This window comes from Ochotona curzoniae, unplaced genomic scaffold, assembly GCF_017591425.1.
Source record: "Ochotona curzoniae isolate NIBS_2020 unplaced genomic scaffold, NIBS_Ocur_1.0 contig_3819, whole genome shotgun sequence".
NCBI lineage: Eukaryota > Metazoa > Chordata > Mammalia > Lagomorpha > Ochotonidae > Ochotona > Ochotona curzoniae.
In genome coordinates, this window is record NW_024466004.1 from 36,726,331 (window position 1) to 36,743,976 (window position 17,646).

The window sequence follows — 17,646 nt, forward strand, 5'->3', positions numbered from 1 at the left end:
TGATAGATAAAAATCGGAAAAGGGAAAAAGGCAAGAAGTGGGCAGGGTCCAGCTGTGTGGGTCAGCTGAGCTGGGGGTTCCACCAGGTGAGTGCAGGAACAGACACCCTGTGGTCATCCTGTGGCCTTTGCCTCCAGTTGTCCGTAGAAAGAAGAGGGGCTGCAAGGAAGAAGAGGAGTTTCGGGAGGGGTGTCTTGGCTCTTAACCAGAAAGCTGGCTTGGGCTAGAAACTGATTCCTTGCCCTCCTTCTGGTTTTTGGCATAGTGTTAGGTTCAGAGGCTCTCAGACTCACTTGAGAGAGGGAGAAAGAGAGGCTCTTAGTCCAACAGACCCTTCCCTCAAGGCAGACAGCCTAGGACCACTTCCACACTGAAGGAGGGGGTGTGACTGTAAAGAAAATGGCTGTCCAGGGTATACAGTACAGGGGTTTTACACATCTTGGGCATAGGGAATGGGAGAAGGCAGCAGTTGCTTGGTTTGTACATGTAGTACACATCATGCTGTGCACAGGATACTCATGGTGGGTGTTGAGCTTTTGCACAGAGCCAAGGTCAGGGGGGTCAGGGTGTGCATTCTAAACATTCCTGGATGGGAGTGTCAGCTGGATCACTTCTCCTCGCCCCATCTAACATTTGAAGTGATACATGAGCCTGATCATGCATACATTTCCTTTATTTGATCTAGAAAGCCGTGCATGCCTGACTGTAGCACTTAACTGGAACAGATAACAGGCAGTTCATGCTAGGCAGCTCAGCTAGCCTGCAACTTTGTGGCACATAGTCAAGTGTTCAGTTTACACCAAGGCCCAGGAGCAGGCCAAGGTGTCACTCAAAAAAAAAGCAGTAACCTATGCATGATGACAGGGCCTTGCTCTAAAATTCTGAACATCTGCTGCCATTCATACACAGGGTCCTGCCAAAGGCTGTAAGAACAGCATAATGGCACCAAGGTAATGTACTAGTGTGATGTCTTGTAGAGGAAAAAGGCAATCAAGGTCACTGAGCTAGAACACTGCAAAGTTTACCTTGCAGCAGGACAGTGAAAGTGGAATGCTGGTCTTGCCAGAAAAAATCAGATGACTTCTGGTAGGCCTTATGAACAGGCATGGACAAAGGCATTTGCTAGAGCAAGAGCTTCAAAAGAGGTGCCAATAGATTTGCTGGGCTTGTTTAAATAATGAAATGTCATCTGATACAGCAGTTGCAGTTGACATCGCCTCTTAGTGTTTTGTCATTTAGATCACTCCATCAATTTCCAAAATCTGTCCGTATTCTGCACAACCCAAATAGGTGAGTTGGATGGGGATATGCTGGGGGTTGCCTCTTTAGTCATGTAAGTCCTTGAAGATGGTGCATCTGGAGTGTCTGGAGGAATGAGGTAGTGCTTTTGATGTGCTGTCTTGCTAGAAGTGAGTTCTATTAGCATCCACCTGGCCTTCCCCATCATAATAGTTCACTGTAAGGCCAAGAAATGCTAAGAGGATTCTAACAGTTGCTAAGGATGTTTATTCCAGTGATACATTTGGGTACTGAGGAATAACCACAGAATGGCTCAGAAACCCATTTTAAGCCAAACCCAAGCTAAACACCATTGATCATGACTCCATGACTACCTTGACAGGTGGCCCACAGTGATGTCTTGGCTTTTTGGGAATCAATGGCAGTTAAATCAGTGCCCAGCAATTTCTGTAAGTTCTGACTGTTGATCTTTTCCTAAGGTACAAGAATTATAATAAAAGACCAAATTTCCCTTTTGGGGGGAAGGTTGGAAAAAAGATTAGCATCCTAAATCAAGGGACCCCGGTCTTTTATCACTCAAGGTTTTAGGGTCTACAAACTGTCTCATGTCTTGAAATTGATTGAGAGGCTGTGATTCTGTGAATCAAGTTATGTGTTCCTTTGACCTGGAAGTTCTTCTGCATTTATAAATCTATTTCATGTTGAAAAATGCTGTGATTAACTAGGCAACAGCATCGATTTATGAGTCAGACTGATGTTCTCATGGCTGCTTTGGTGCTTCTGTCCATGCAGTAACTGTACAGCCATTGCTTTTAGTGTTTGAATGCGATTACTTGTCCCTTGCTCCCAGGAAATTATGCCCAATATGTTGAAGTTTCCCAAGTTAGTGACTGTGAGTCCCACTGCGGAGTACAGCCTACAGGACAATCACAGAGCTCTTTAAGAATGTTGGGCTCCCTCAGTTGTTTCTCTGAATGTTGGTGAAATGTCTGCCTCCTGGATCCACTGGAGCAGATCTCAAGTGACAAAGGGAGTCCAGTGTTCCAGTCTTTCTCTAGGTAAGGCCCAGTGAGATTCACCGTCTTTGACTCTCTGTGCATTATATTTTGATCCACTTTTGGCCAACTCGCCAAACTGGATAGAGCCACTTCTATAAAAAGCCTTAAAATATTTGAAAGAAAGGACCAGGTCTGATGCAATGGGTAAAATATTTTGAAAATATTTATTCGAAATACAGATTTACATATACACAAGGATAAACAGAGAAATTAACATCTTTTGTCTGCTAATTCAGTTTCCAAATGGCACAATGGCCAGGGCTGGGTCTTTATAAAGGTCTCTGAGAACAGATGTTGATGGAGGTGAGTGGGATGGGTTTTGTATTCAAAAAGGAATTCAGATATGAGACAAAGGGTGCTGGCAAGCAAGGTAGCAAGGTCTAACGGGATAGGACATCATCAGAATGTCTCTCCAGACAGAATCAGAGTGTCCAGACTGGAGAAAGCAAGGTTAGTTATGAGTCTTTTTTAAAAAAACATGTATTTTATTATCTTTTTGACTTATGTAGAGAAGGACAGATGGAGAAAGTAGGATGCTGGAATGGACAGAACTGGTTTAGAACCTTTGCGCTGTGACATGGGATATGGGCATCTACAGGCAGATACTGAACTTGCTTGAGTATAATACCACTCCTCTACCACCTCATTTTCAATCAGGAACACTTGTTTATTCAGCAATGTTGAAATACATATTAACTGCTGTTAGTTCTGCAATAGACCTCAAAACTTTCCTCTTCTTAAAATGTTGTACCTATTGACTAACAATGTCTTATTTCTCCCTCCCCTCTGTCCCAGCCTTTGGTAACTACTATTGACTATTTTAAAGTTTTCATAGAATTGAGATTATGCAGTGTTTTTCCATGCCTGGTATATTGCACTTGCTGTCCTCTGGGCTCTTCAGTGATGTTCCAAATGACAGAATTTCCTTCTTTAAAAGTCTGATTATCTTTATTCATTTAACAATTGAGGGGTTCCTAAATGAATCCACCTAAGTGTACCTTGACTATTGGGAATAGTAAAAATAGAAAAGCAGATATTGACAGATTTCAATTCTTTGGATATATATCCAATCGTCACATTGTTGGGTCTTATGGTAGTCCTAATTTTAGTGTTTTCAGGACCTTCCATTGTCTTCCTTAATGGCTGTGCTAATTTATATTCCTAGCAACAAATTTAAGGGGTTCTTCTAGCACTACCACCATTAATCTTTTTTATAAAACCATCCTCATAGGTGTGAGGCTATCTATCTTGGCAGTTTCAACTTGCATTTCCCTGACAGTGAGGATATGCATTTTCTCATGAGCCTGCTGTTTCATCTTCAAAAATGGCTATTCAGGTCCTTTGTCCCTTTGAAACAATTGGGTTACTTATTTTCTTACTGTTCTAAGTGGCTAATTTCCCTGTGCACAAAGGATTCTATCAGATACAGGGTTTGCAGATGCTTCCTCACATTCTGGGTTTTCTCTTTGCTTCTGTTCAAAGAAAACAGAATATTCTCATCTATTGCTTTGGTATCCATACCACTGAGATCTTGGTAAAAAATCATTGCTGTAGAACTTCTCTGTTCTCAATTTTACAATTTCCAGATTTTGTATCTTTTTAAAACTTAGTTGATTCTGTATATGACATAAGAATCCTATCATATTCTTCTGCCTGGGGATATGTAGTTTACCCTGCATCTTTATGGCTTCTGTTCTCACTGTGTATTCCTATAGTCTGTTCTTGGCATTTTTATTGAAAACCAATTGTTTAGAGACAACTTTCCCCCCATTGGACATTGTGTCTGTTTTATGCCAATATTAGATTTGTAGTGTATTTTAAAGACTGGTAATGTGATGCTTTGTTCTTTGTCAAGACTGCTTTGAGTAGCCTCGCTTTCCATGGCCTCACAGCTTCCCCCCATTTCTGTGAAAAATTTGTCATTGGAATTTTAATAGGAATTGCAATGACTCTGTAGATTGCTTTTGGGTAATGTAAAAAGGAACATGGGTTATCTTACCAACTTGTTCCTTCCACTTTCTTTCATCCTTGTACAGTTGTCAGTAGACAGACACTTACCCTTCTTAGCAAAATTTACATCTAAGAATTTTTTATTTGGTTATTCAATATCCTCATCTGAAACAGTAAAAATCCTGTAATATTGAACATTCAACTTCCCTTGAAGTTCAGTCAATATCCTGATTTTGTGTTTGACGTTCAGCAATTTCAGTGCTGTTGTTGTGAGAGCTAAAATTGTTCCTCAAAGAGTATCTAGAAGCTCTTAAGTCACCTATGCTGGGGAACTTGAGTTAGCAACTCCAATTCTTTAAGGTTTTATTTACTTTTATTGGAAAGGCAGATTTACAGACAGATCCTCCATCCACTGCTTCACCTCCCAAATGACCACAATGGCCTGAGTTGAGCCAATCCAGAGCCAGGAACCTTCCCCAGCTCTCCCATATGGGCTCAGGTGCCCAAGGCTCTGGGCTATCCTCCACTGCTTTCCCAGACCACAACCAGGGAGCTGGATGAGAACTGGAGCAAGCGGGATATGAACTGGTACCTGTGGGGATGCCAGTGCTTTCAGGCAGAGGATTAGCCAATTGAGCTATCACACCACCGCAGGAACTCAAATTCTTAACTTTACCCTCACCCCTTTTATCAATAGCAGAAACAACCAACCATTTTTATTTTCCTCATCTAAGCTTTGCTACTTGTTTCTTATAAGTAGTTTATCAGGAGTATTCAATATTTTGCATGTCTGTAAATACAGGTGATTCCATGGATTTTCTGTGCTCTGTTTGAGATAACTGAGCATTTCAAAGTCTAATTAAACAATTCCAGAAATGCTAAAACCAATTCAGGATATTCATGTAAAAATTCCTTTAGGAACACTTGTGATTTTGGCTCATGCTCCTAGTATTTTATAAGAAGGCAACTGTAAGATGGAGAGCCAAGGAAATCAAAAGCTTTGATCAGGGGTCAAGTGCAGTGCCATTTATCAAGCTAATCCTCTGCCTGCAATGCTGGCACCCCACATGGGCATCATCAGTTCTAGTCCCAGCTGTTTTACTGCTGATCCAGCTCCCTGCTTATGGCCTGGGAAAGCTGTGAGGATTCCTTGGGCCCCTGTGACCACATGGAAGACACAAAAGAAGCTCCTGGCATCGGACTGGCACAGTTCTGGCTGTACTTGGCCATTTGGGAGTGAACCAGTGAATGGAAGATTTCTGTCTCTTTCTAATTCTTACTTTCATGTAAAATAATTCTTGGAAAAAAAATATCATTCTGTATATGTCCCTCTCTCTCTCTCCAAACAACCAACCATTTAGATTAGTGCAAAACTGAAGGCCTTCACAATCTGAAGAATGTGTTGGCAGGGCGGGGTGGGAGTGGTGGAGGAAGTTTGCTGGTACAAATTCTGGAGTCTTTAGCGTAGCTTGGTTTCTGCTGTTCAAGATAGAAGTTGGGTGGCCCAGCTCCAGCACAGGGAGTTTACTTTTTCTCTGCCTTTTTGTTCTATCTATGCTTTAACTCAACTACTTGGATGGAGCCTATTCACAAAGGGTCCTTATTCAGCTTGCTGATTCAAAAGTCTGTCTATGCCATTAATAATTTCATACTCCACCCCCCCCCCCAAAATGTTCTCCCAGTTGTTTGGGTACCACTTGACCCAGTCAGGTGGACACCTAAAATGAATCTTCAGTGGGAGAGAATTTCTGGGAGATTAATTTTTCACAAAAAGCTTATTATTCAAAAGAGCTTAAATGTGTCCTCCTTCTGGGTTCTCATCCTGGTCCCCAAATGACTAAAGAATAGGTTTTAGTTCCTATGACAGAGTCCTCTGATGGCACTTACCCATCCTTATTTGTAAAGAGAATGACAGACTTGTCATGTGCATAGCATTATCTAAAACAGAATCCTTGTCCAAATAGGACACTGGTAATTTCCCGAGATTTGCTCTTCCATTTGTTCAGAACTGGCTGTGGTTGTGCCCAGAATGCATGTGCCACAGATGGGAAGGTAAAAGGACAACAGGCGTGATGGATGCAGCCAAGTATTAACCAGGCTTGTAGAAAAAATGACACAGAAACACTCAGTAACCAAAATATATTATTTATAACTTAAAAATTTTTCACATAAAAATACATAGTATTTTTACTACCCTCTTAGCAAAGGTACATCAAAAATATGGACAATAAGACAATGATTGCATTTCTTGTAATTAACTTGGGCTTCTCACATTGCTGTCTGAACATCTAACTCACTGGTCCGTTGCGAGGTGTCTGACCTTGTAACTTTGTCCTGTAATTGCACTTATTGGTATGTGGTAACTGAGCACTTGGAATGTGACTATTTCAATTGAGATGTGCTCTTATGAAATATGTTGACGATAAAGTATCAAATGCACACACTAATTTTACATGGCCATATTTTACATTACATTGTCATTACCTACAATGGGGCTAGATAATTTGGTAGAGTCCCTGTAGCTTTGACTTAGTATATTATATACTTGCCATCTGCTTTTGGAAATGGGAATTTGCAAATGGTGTTATGGTTGTTTTTATAGTTTTTTTTTTCTGACATCACATTTTAAATACATTATTTACTAAGGCAGGAATGGCATTTGGCCTGTTGCTTTAAAGACTAAAACCATGTGATAAAATTACATTTCCCTATTACTTGTAAAATATATTTTTTTACCTTATTATCAAGTGCAAAAAAAAATACCTAGAGGAAGGAGTGGAGGACTGAGGAAACACAGGAGAATTCACCACCTCCTGATTCAGAGTTACAACTCCCTTCAGAATTACTGAGGAAATTCTATCAGTCCAGGTGATGTGCCTGTTGACCCCACTGTGCTCACACTCTTTCGCCTACCTTCACAGGAAAGAAAAATTGCTTCCTGTCACAAATTACTGCACAGTTGGGTAACAATCAGCAGAGTATTTACGGTCAAAGGATCATGAATCTGGAACAAAGGAATCTGCTCATGGTCCCAATGTGGCTGGCGAGTCAGTACATCAGCACTGTTTCCCATGTTAGTTAAGGGTGATTTATTTTTAAAATGCTCTTCTGGCATTTGCTTCTGGAATCACACTGGAACACATTTTTCCACATACTTTCCTGACAGTGTGCAGTCCCATCCATCTTGGTGCCTTTCACTGAAGTCCTGCAGAACCTGACCTTCTAGCAATAGTCTGGTGCATTCACTTCATCTGAAAGAGCGATTGGTACAACCACCCCCTGCCGGTGCAGCTCTCGGAGAACATCTAATATGGAGTCTAACTCTGTGCGGAACTTGTCCAGCTCACGGTTCTTTAACTGTGCGAGTCTTTTCCATTTCTCCACTTCTTTGTTTTGCTCCGTTTCCACGACTTGGTGTGTTTGCTGTATTATCTGCAAGTACAAGAATTCCACATGACTGTTAACAGTTCATGGTAGAGTCTCAAAGAGCTAAGGTAGGACAATGCTGCATAGGCAAACCTGAGAACTGGCTCCATCATAAAGCTCTGGGTATGCAGTGTGAGGGTACTCCAAAAAAAATAATAGAAAAATGTTTATTTTGGTGCAATGAATGCTGAAGTGTGCACGCAATATTTTCATAACATGTATTTCTGTGAACTTTGTGAAGAACCCTTGTAATTTCTTCAAAGAATAAGTGTTTTTGTTCTCATAAGATTCATATGTGGAAGCCCTAACCTTTGGTGTGGCTGTTTGCAGTGGAAGGGCATAATTCAGGTAAATGAGGTCTTAAAGTTGAGGCCCTAGGGCTAGCACAGTGGCACAGCACATTAAGTTACCCCCTGTTAACACGAGCATCCCATATAAGCTCCCATTTACAGCTCCCTGCTAACATGATGGGAAGCAGCAGAGGATGATCCGCTGTAACCTAGATGAAGTTGTAGGCTCATGGCATCAGTCTGGCCTAGCCTCGGCTATTAGGGTGCTCTGGGGAGTGAACCAGTGGATGGAAGACCTCTTCATCAGTCCCCCCTGAGTCTGCCTTTCAAATCTCAAAGGAAAAAGAAAGTGAGACAGGATCACTAATGTGATGGGATTACTGTCTGCATAAAGCCATCAGAGATCTCTGCTTTCTCTCCTCTCCTGCCTGCACCAGGAAGGGTCCCATGAGAACAGACAGTGGTGGTTGCTAGGCTGGGAGAGAAGCCCGCACTAGACACTACACCAACCAGCACCTGACCTTGGAACCATGAGAAAGTAAATCTCAGTTACTCTTGCCACGTAATAGTCTGACATTTTGTCAGTAGCTCAATCAGGCTAATACACTGTACAGGAAAAGCTAAGTGTTAGCACCAACACAGTATCATTATATTCAACAGTTCAAATTCTACTGTTTATGATTAAGTAATTACATTACATACTAGCTGTATAACAACTTAAAAATATTTCAGTACACATTTATTTCCGAGTGAACACTTGTTGGAATGACCTGAATAGACAACACTGTTCCCAGGGCAGCACGCGTAACTTCTTAGATGCCTGTTAATAACTAAGAACTCAACCCAAGTGTTTTCCACTTCTCTCAATATGAGGCAAGCTGATCTTTAAGAATATGAGATTTAAAGCTTTATTATCTCTTAAAAGTGATACACTTATCTTTAACAAGATCAAAACACATAGGAAACACTTCAGCTTTTGCTAGGAGTGCAGAACTAGCCAATGAAAGGCACGTACAGACGCCCAAGCACGTGTGTAATCTACTTTACCTGCTGCAGTTCCTGCTCTCTCTGTCTGTGTCTCATTTCCATCTGTTGAATTTTCTTCTCTAAGCCCATGAAATGTTTCATCTCTGGTGTGTGCTTTTCTTTGGCTTCTCTCAATTCTTCTAAGAGTTTTGTAATCTAAAATTTGAAATATGACAGTCACTAAGTAACACAATCTTGAAAATGTAGGTGTTTTCATAAAAAACGTAGGTGTTTTCTTTTTTTAAAAAAAGATTTATTTATTATTTTTTTTCATTGGAAAGGCGGATATACAGAGAGGAGAGACAGAGAGGAAGATCTTCCATCCGATGATTCACTCCCCAAGTGAGCGCAACGGCCCATGCTATGCCAATCTGAAGCCAGGAGCCTCTTCCGGGTCTCCCACGTGGGTGCAGGGTCCCAAAGCTTTGGGCTTTCCTCGACTGCTTTCCCAGGCTACAGGCAGGGAGCTGGAAGGGAAGCGGGGCTGCTGGGATTAGAACCGGCGCCCATATGGGATCCAGGGCGTGCAAGGCGAGGACCTTAACCACTGCGCCATTGTGCCGGGCTCAAAAGTAGGTGTTTTCATAAAACTTCTCTAGAGTTACCTTGGCTTGTTAACAGTCTTCATATGCTGTGTCAATGGATGAAAGTTCCCCTTAGAGTACTACCACCTTCTCTCTCTGGTTATGAGGTTCAAAGCTGTGATATCTTGTGCTATGCTACAGTGTATTTGTTACCTTTTAGGATTAAATGCGCAGTGGAGCTTCTCTGTGTTGGACCTATGGATGCAGACAGGCGAAGGACACACTGTGTCCTCACAGAGGCTAGTCCACTGGATCACCTCTGTTATGTCTAAACTGTTAGCATCAGGGAGTAAAATGAAGAGGATTTGAAGGGGCTCTTCATACCGGGCTTGGTGAAACAAACCAACAGCACTTTCTTTGTGACACAAGGATGCTGAAACAAGTAAGATAAAGTTTACTTTGAAGAAAAACTGAAGTCTATGCATATGTCTCCAATAATTAATGGAAACATGTTAGGAAAAAATGGACTTCATGTTTTTCACCAAAAATACTTCTCTCAATTCTCTTTTCCATGAAAATTTTAAAACATCCTTACCTAAATAATACTAAAAGAAAAAGTATCTTACCCAAACAGGCGTTTTTTTTCAACCACACTCAAGGTAAATTCAATCGGAAATCTAAGTATTTCAAATTTGGAATATTCTGTCGCTGTCATCAGTGACCAAAGACTTTAATTGGGCTCACTTGTAGAATACAACATGCTGCAGTGATGGGCACTGGCATAAAAGATCTTATGTGTCAAAATAATTAAGAGTGATCGAAGGATGCTACCACATTGGGAAACCCAGAGTTCCAGGCACCTGTCTCTGGCTCTGGCCTGGCAGTTAGATATTTCGGGGGTGCACCAGTGGCTAGAAGATCTCTGTATCACTCTGCTTTCAAATAAATAATAAATAATTTAGGGAAAGTTACCAGAAAACAGTTCCTCATTGCTTTAAAATGTACAATGTACCTTCATTTCTGACCATATGTAATAAAAAAGATAGTTACTTTCTTTCCTGGAAAACATGACTGAATACAGGAAACAACTGTTTTTAGACCCTGGATAACAGCACTGAAGGACTGTGATTCCGGAGAGAAGAAAAATAGTGATCTTTCTCATGATTAGCTTGTTTATTGCCTGGAGGCAGTTTTGAAGCCAAAGGAAATCGGAGAACTCACAAAGTGGGTAAGAAAGCAAACCCTTGACACATAGGAGGATATTAGGGAGCACCGGGAAGGGTGTTAGTTTATAATAGCTGTCGTAACAGAGCTGATTCATTATTACTAACTCCATACTGGAAGCAGGTAATCATGTTAAAAGGTAGAATGGCACTATTTTAACAGGCCTGAATGTCTTAGTTTTCCAGAAACTAGGCTTAGAATTACTGTGCTGCAGATGAGATGGCTTGAATGTGTCCTTGAGTTCAAGTGTTGAGGGCAAAACTCCCAATGCAAAAGTGTTGGAAACAGATAAGAGGGTATTAGGCCTGCCCTTCTAAGAGTATGAAAGGCATCATTTTAGGACTGGGTTATCTCCAGGCCATGGTTGGGTCGCTCTTTGTTTTTAGTGCTGTTTCACCCTGTGACAGAAAGTGCTAAGTCCTAACTGACAGTCCAGGACTGTGTTTTTATATTTTTCAGACTCCAGGAGCAAATGGCCTTTTAAAAAATTACTCATTCTTAGGTATTGCTTTATAGCATTAGAAAAGACAGTAGCTTTTCCCACTTTTTACTGTTTCACCTATGTTTAAAAGACCATTCTAAACTTTCACTGTATGGTTAAATCAGGGACATTATAACATGGCTAAGCCTCATATTTTATCCTATAAATATGCATACATTCCTTTTTTACTTTTTCCTAAAGCCTTTACTTCAGTTCTGTGAGGATCAATAAACTTATATGGATCTTAATCAGGAATGTACAGTTTTTTCCTTGTTTCCTTTGGTTCTCATCTCTCTCTACAAATCTGTTCTTTGTTGAAGATGCTACAAAAGCCAGCGTTCGAAGTCACTGTTCTGAGTTACTTTCTGCTGAGGTTTCTCCCACGTGATGTGTGCATTAATATCTTGTTTTCTCGTGGTAATCTTTTACTACATGGGTCCATGCCAACTTAGAGTTTGAGGATTGAGAAAATATTTTTCCCTCCTTTATCACTTCTGGTGATCCAAATGGGACTTCCTGGATTGTATTACTTGACATGAGATCCTGGGAAAACTAGAAATCGGTCAAAGGTAAGAATTCCTAGCAAAGTCAACCCTCCCAGATTTGTCTATAAAGTCACTGAGAGGAAGGTCTTTGTTTATAAGGTTGTTCCTTTCTAAATTGAGACTGATAAGAAAAAAATCTTTCTAAACATAAGTTGTTCGAATAACTGGTAAGGATTGGGTTTTGGGTACCTGATTACTATTAGGTGCCCACAGATGGCCACTGTTCTTATTTTTGCGTCACATTACGTAAGGAAGAGAATGGTGGGTAAACACAAACATGAGTTTTACAGGCCTACTGCTTGAGCCAGTCTTACAGACTGGTGAATTCATGATTCTAACCAGATTGGTTGCTCTTAAGATAACTGCAGTGGATTCCTGATCAGAAGAAAAGATGACTTATTTTGTCTCGACAGCTTAGCTTTTGACCAACGAGAATGCTCTGTCCAGTGTGGGTGGGAGCATGCAGAGGTGTTGGCTTGCAGAAGGCCACCAGAAGGATACAGTGTGAACTTACAAGCTACAATCAGCACTGTGGTATGACAGGTTTGGTCTGTGACTAGAAGACTCTCATTTTGCAGACTTGAAAGACAACTCAAACATTCTCTCTTTTTTTTTTTTTTTCAACTCAAACATTCTTACCGCTTACATAGCAACAAGGGTCTCTGCTTTCTTAGGCTATCTATGGGAGAAACATTGGATCTTTATGGGACTATTACCTTTTGCAGCCTTCTTGAAGACACCTCTAGCATGCACAGTTAAATTATAAAGTCTCACTGGGCCAGAGATACATTAAAAAATGAACATATGACCACCCTAGAAAATGCCTGTTGGAACGCATGACAAGATATACCTTGGAAGCAGACTGCTACAGTTGGTCTTAGATGTCTTTAACCGAATCAACCAAACGAAAAATCAAAACTCAAAATCGAAGTCAGACTTTAGCCCTGTTAAAATAATATTTCAGTCTTCTCTCTCCCCCAAAACTCTCCAACTCTGGATTTTTTTGATCCTTGATTTTAACGCTTTTGCACAATCAGGTCTTATTCCTCCACTTCCCCAGAAATTTCTTTAAAATGCTCAACTGCTTGCTTTTTTTTTTTCCTGAAATATTTCCAAAAAAGGTCACTCCAGCCTTATCTGGAGGCCTGGGGCATTCAGAGGACTTACACAAATAATGATAAGCAGCAGAGGATCAGCTGAGGGAACTCACAGCCATGACTGCCTTACCACCAGACTGCATTAGCTCCTGGCCTCCCACTATTTTTGGCCCCAAGTCACCCTATAGCTCTAATAAAAGGCAAAACACTGGTTAAGGAACTTAAAACTACCTAGTAATATGATTCTTTAGTAACTATTGACTTCATGGAGTCAACAAAGTCCTGGTCTGGGACTTGTATCTATCCCACCTGGGAGTGCTGGTTTGAGTTCTGGTTATTTTGCCTTAGACCCAGTTCCCTACAAAGGTACCTGATGGGCAGTGTAGATGAGGGCCCACACCAAAGACCAGGCTTCAGCTCCAGGCTCCTGGCCTAGCCGTGGTCGTAGTGAATACCTACCTGTTATTTGGGCTGGATTCTAATTTTTAAGTTTCCTCTAATATTTAATTTGCTGAACTAACACTTCCTATTTTACGTTGACTCTTCAGGTTTAGAATCGTTGTAATACTGCGGTTTTGCTCAAGACGCCACTGGATGAATGAAGCTGCAGAGAATCACTGCGCTCATGATCCAGGGAAAGCCTGTGTGCCTGAGCTGTGAGCCACTTCTATGTCACTGCAGACATTCAGAGCTCAGCACCAAGATTCTCCCCAGCTGGCTCCTCCAAGACTCAGAACCTGGGTTACAGCCTGCTCTGACAAATAACTTTTTTTTTTTTTCATTTGCATAGAAGTCACCACATAGAGCCCTACATTTGATGAAAGCCTACCCCCAACATATCATGAAATGAGACAATTAACAGATCTATCTTCAGGTCTGAAGCACTGAATGTCTAAAGTATAAGGCAATGTACTTTGTTTTTGTGCTTCTCTCAATCTCTTTCCTTCCTCTGTCCCCTTTGCCAACCTCTAATCTGAATCTCACAGTTTACCAACTTGGTAAATACTAAGCCACTGTTGGAATACAAAGTCAAGATTTTTAAATTGTCTTGCATGTGTTTATCTGTTATTATTAGCAGGACTGTTCTAAATAAGGCTCATCATGATGGGTGAGAAAAAGTTGTTTTTCTTCCCTGACACTGCTTAAAATACACATGCCACTAATCGTCCAATTTTACCTCCTTAAAAAAACCAAGCAAATATTTTTGTCTCCTTTTCTCACAAAACCTCAATAGCAAATACAAGCATATAAACAACTTGTTAACAACATGGATCTCATCTGGGAAAGCATATTTAACTTTTAGTAGTAGTTTCTGGCCAGGCGATAATTTCAATTATGTCGATTTAGTTATATACAGAAATGAATATCATTAAAGTGTTCAAGAAAAGCTAATTTTATCCCAATCTTTTGATTATTTCTTACCTCTTTCTGCAGGATTTCTTCTCTAACTTGGGAAATTGCAAGAGATTCTTGTTTACCCTGCAGCTCATTAATCTGACTTTGGAAGTGCTTTATAAGAACCTAGGAAATAGAAGTACTGAGTTTGCTAAGGTTCTCTGATACTATTTGAAACAGGTAAGACAACCTAACCGTGACTGAAAAAAATACCTTTTAGAATAAACCTCTGAAGTGTAAGCATAGATAGACAATATTAATTTTAAGTAGAACAGTATTTATTAAAGAGCAATTAGAAATTTGTGTTAGCTTTATTTAGCTATCAGAGTGGGAAATTAGGAAACATTTTTCTAATCCTGTGTTTATTTTTGTGGTCTGATTATGTTGACTTCTATTTTAGTGAAAGTTTTTTGAAATTGGCCACTGGGCTACTATGCTGGGCCCCAGAGTTATAAAGTCTTTGCCTTGTATGTGCCAGGATTCCATATGCATGGCAGTTTGTGTTCTGGCAGCCCCACTTCCTATCCAGCTCCCTGCTTGTGCCCTGGGAAAGCAGTAGAGGACAGCCCAAGGCCTTGGGAACCTGCACCCATGTGGGAGACCTGGAAGAAGTTCCTGGCTACGGATCAGCTCAGCTCTGGCCTTTGTGGCCACTTAGGGAGTGAATCAGCAGATGATCTTCATCTCCTCCTCTCAGTAAATCTGCCTTTATAATAAAAATAAATCTTTAAAGCCCACTAATTTTTCCTGGAATTATATTTTTCCACAAACTAAAAAAACTATAACTGAAAGGTAAGCTTATTTTGGTATAAAACATTTGGAAATCCATATAAATGGCGTTTAAAATGATCATTGAAAATGCATATGAAAAACCTTTTCATAGGTTTCAGTGTCTGCACCAAAAAAACACTTCCCTTTTAGTTTAAAAAAAAAAAATTAAGTCAGAATTTGAGAGGGAGAGACAGATGTTCTGATGGCTGGTTCATTCCCAGATGGCTACCTCATGCTGAAGCCAGGAGCTACATCAGGGTCTCCCATCTGAGTGCAGAGGACCACGGGCCATCTTCCAATACTTTTCGCAGATGATTAACAGGGAACTAGATGGGAAGTGGAGCTGCCAGGATTTGAAGTGGTGCCCATACAGAAACTTTACCCACTAAATTCTACTTTTCAAGGAACTTTCCAAGGTACCCTTGTTTTTGGCACTGTGGCACTTTCACGTTACTTTTCTCACTCTCCAGACTGTTCCTCACCATTAAGGCGGTTTCTATAATGCTTGCAGCTGCCCTGACACCCTACTGCTAGAGTGTGGCTGAGAAGAGCTAAAGTGGTTTTCTGAAACTCTGCATGGACTCTTACTGTTCAAAAGCACTTTAAGTATTTTTCATTAAAGTGTTAAAAACAGTTCTTTGCATATGAACTACTTAATTTACTACATGTGGTTTCCTCAATACTTCAGTATGCATCTTCTAACAAAATCACATTTTTACAGTTAAAAAAATTTCTTAAGTTGTAATGTTCAAAGTTCAGCAAAATCATGCTTCAACACTATAAACAGCTAAATACTAAAATGAAAATAGACACAAGACAGCTGAATAGTAATCTATAGCCATTCTGAGGTGTATAGAGCCTGGCTGAATATAAACCAAAACTGAAATGTCTATGAAGAAGTCACAGGATGCAGTTGAGAACCTGCATTTTCCTATTAACATATTAGTTAATCAATACCATGTCAATTAATGCCATAATGTTGTAAACTGTTGTTGATGTTATGTTGGGGCTTTGAATTGATTGGGACGATACTTTGCCGGCTTTACCTTCAGACCAGAGATGGTTTCACCAAGAAATTGTTGAACTCACTAGGACAATAAGATGCTGGACTTTATGCTTGGTAAATACTTCCAATGAAAGAACCTCAACTGAATTTGAACTGTGGTAATGCAACAGGGTGGAGAAATCCACCATGGGGAGAAGGTTCGGGGAGGGGTGGGGGGAATCCCAGTGTCTAGAACACTGTCACATAATGCAATACAATTAATAAAAAAAAATTATAATGTTCAGTTCATATCTAATATCTAGTTCATCTTCGAGGTACTCCAAGGATTTGTTTTCAATTAAGATGGCATTAAATAATTATAGGTGAGAAATGACAGCGATTACCTTAAGCTTGTTTCTGGAAAACATTGCTTGATTCACCAACAGTTACCTTTTTGCCATACTTTTGTGTACCTACAAAATTAAGTTCTGTAGTATTTTTCAACCTAGTACTATCAGGAGCTGTCAATAGATATTCCAAACAGATATCAGTTAACTAAGACATTATTCAAGGAACTGCTGAATCATTAGCTTAGAGATACTTCATAAAGGATTAGAGCTGTGTGCATCAATGTTCTTTCATGCCCAGACCCTGACTGTCCATGGACTTGGATCATTTGTTTAGTGAAAGTGGGCCAGAAAACCACCTGAGGACAATTTGTCAATTGGGATTTGGGATAGAGGAAGTTTAAATGCTAAGGTTCCAATTATGTAAGACATATAAACTATACCATCTGTAACAACCTTGTTAGAGAAATAAAGCCAATATTTCTCATTACCAACCTAAAGTTAAAATACTTCCAAATAAAATAATGTTATTAGATTTTGACTTTGAATTTCTTCATGACTAACTGTTATTTACCTCCTGAGTTGCTATTTTACGATTTAGTTCCGCCACTTTGGAAGAAGAATTTCCCAGTGCATTTTGACAGAGGAGCTTCTCCAATTCCCTCTGATGAGAGGCTTTGAGGGATGCGATACGCGCTGCGGAATCTTCCTGGACCCTTTAAGTGAAAGAAAACCACACCTAGAAGTAGCTCTTCAATCTCTAGTTCAGTATTAATGAAAAAAAAGTAAGAATCAGGAAATGAAAAACAAAAAAGACAGGAAGGGCATCAATATTTACACCGTATTGGGAGTTAACTACACTATTGCCTTTGAGTTCCTAAAATCATTTTAAGAGCTCATTATTTACTGAATTACATTAAGGGTGCACCTATTTTTGGGAAACAGTGATGTAACTGTGGTGGAGTCAGGGTTAAGCCCAGCAGAGTTGGACTTCAAAAGTCTGGGCCTTCTGTTTGGTCCCCTGCCTGGGGCTGTATTTATCAAAGGAATCTAAAGGCTTTAAATAGGTCTGAGCTTAAAGTGTTCAGCGTCCCTTTTTAAGATAATCGCAGATTTCTGGTCTAGATTCTTTGCCAGAAAATCATAGCAACTCCCTCTTTAGGATCTCAATGTTCTGTATCTAGCTAGCACTCATGAATCTAGTGTATACATATGACTGAGGCTAGGGCACGCTTCCTGTCGTAAGAATAACAATCTCTGTGGTAATTCTCAGAATGCAAGGGCAATT

The 17,646-nt window shown here is 40.3% G+C and overlaps 1 protein-coding gene across 1 annotated transcript in view; it reads right to left on the reverse strand.

Annotated features, from left to right (window-relative positions):
- Window positions 1-6,363: 6,363 nt before the first annotated feature.
- CEP162 (centrosomal protein 162) overlaps window positions 6,364-17,646 on the reverse strand; it is a 67,378-nt gene continuing 56,095 nt past the window's right edge. Inside the window, exons 23-26 of the mRNA XM_040983707.1 lie at window positions 16,933-17,074; window positions 14,283-14,381; window positions 9,011-9,145; window positions 6,364-7,679 (exon numbers count right to left, since the gene is read on the reverse strand). Of these exons, the coding sequence (XP_040839641.1) occupies window positions 7,470-7,679; window positions 9,011-9,145; window positions 14,283-14,381; window positions 16,933-17,074 (586 nt within the window). The 3' untranslated portion in view covers window positions 6,364-7,469. The remainder of the gene's footprint in view (window positions 7,680-9,010; window positions 9,146-14,282; window positions 14,382-16,932; window positions 17,075-17,646) is intronic.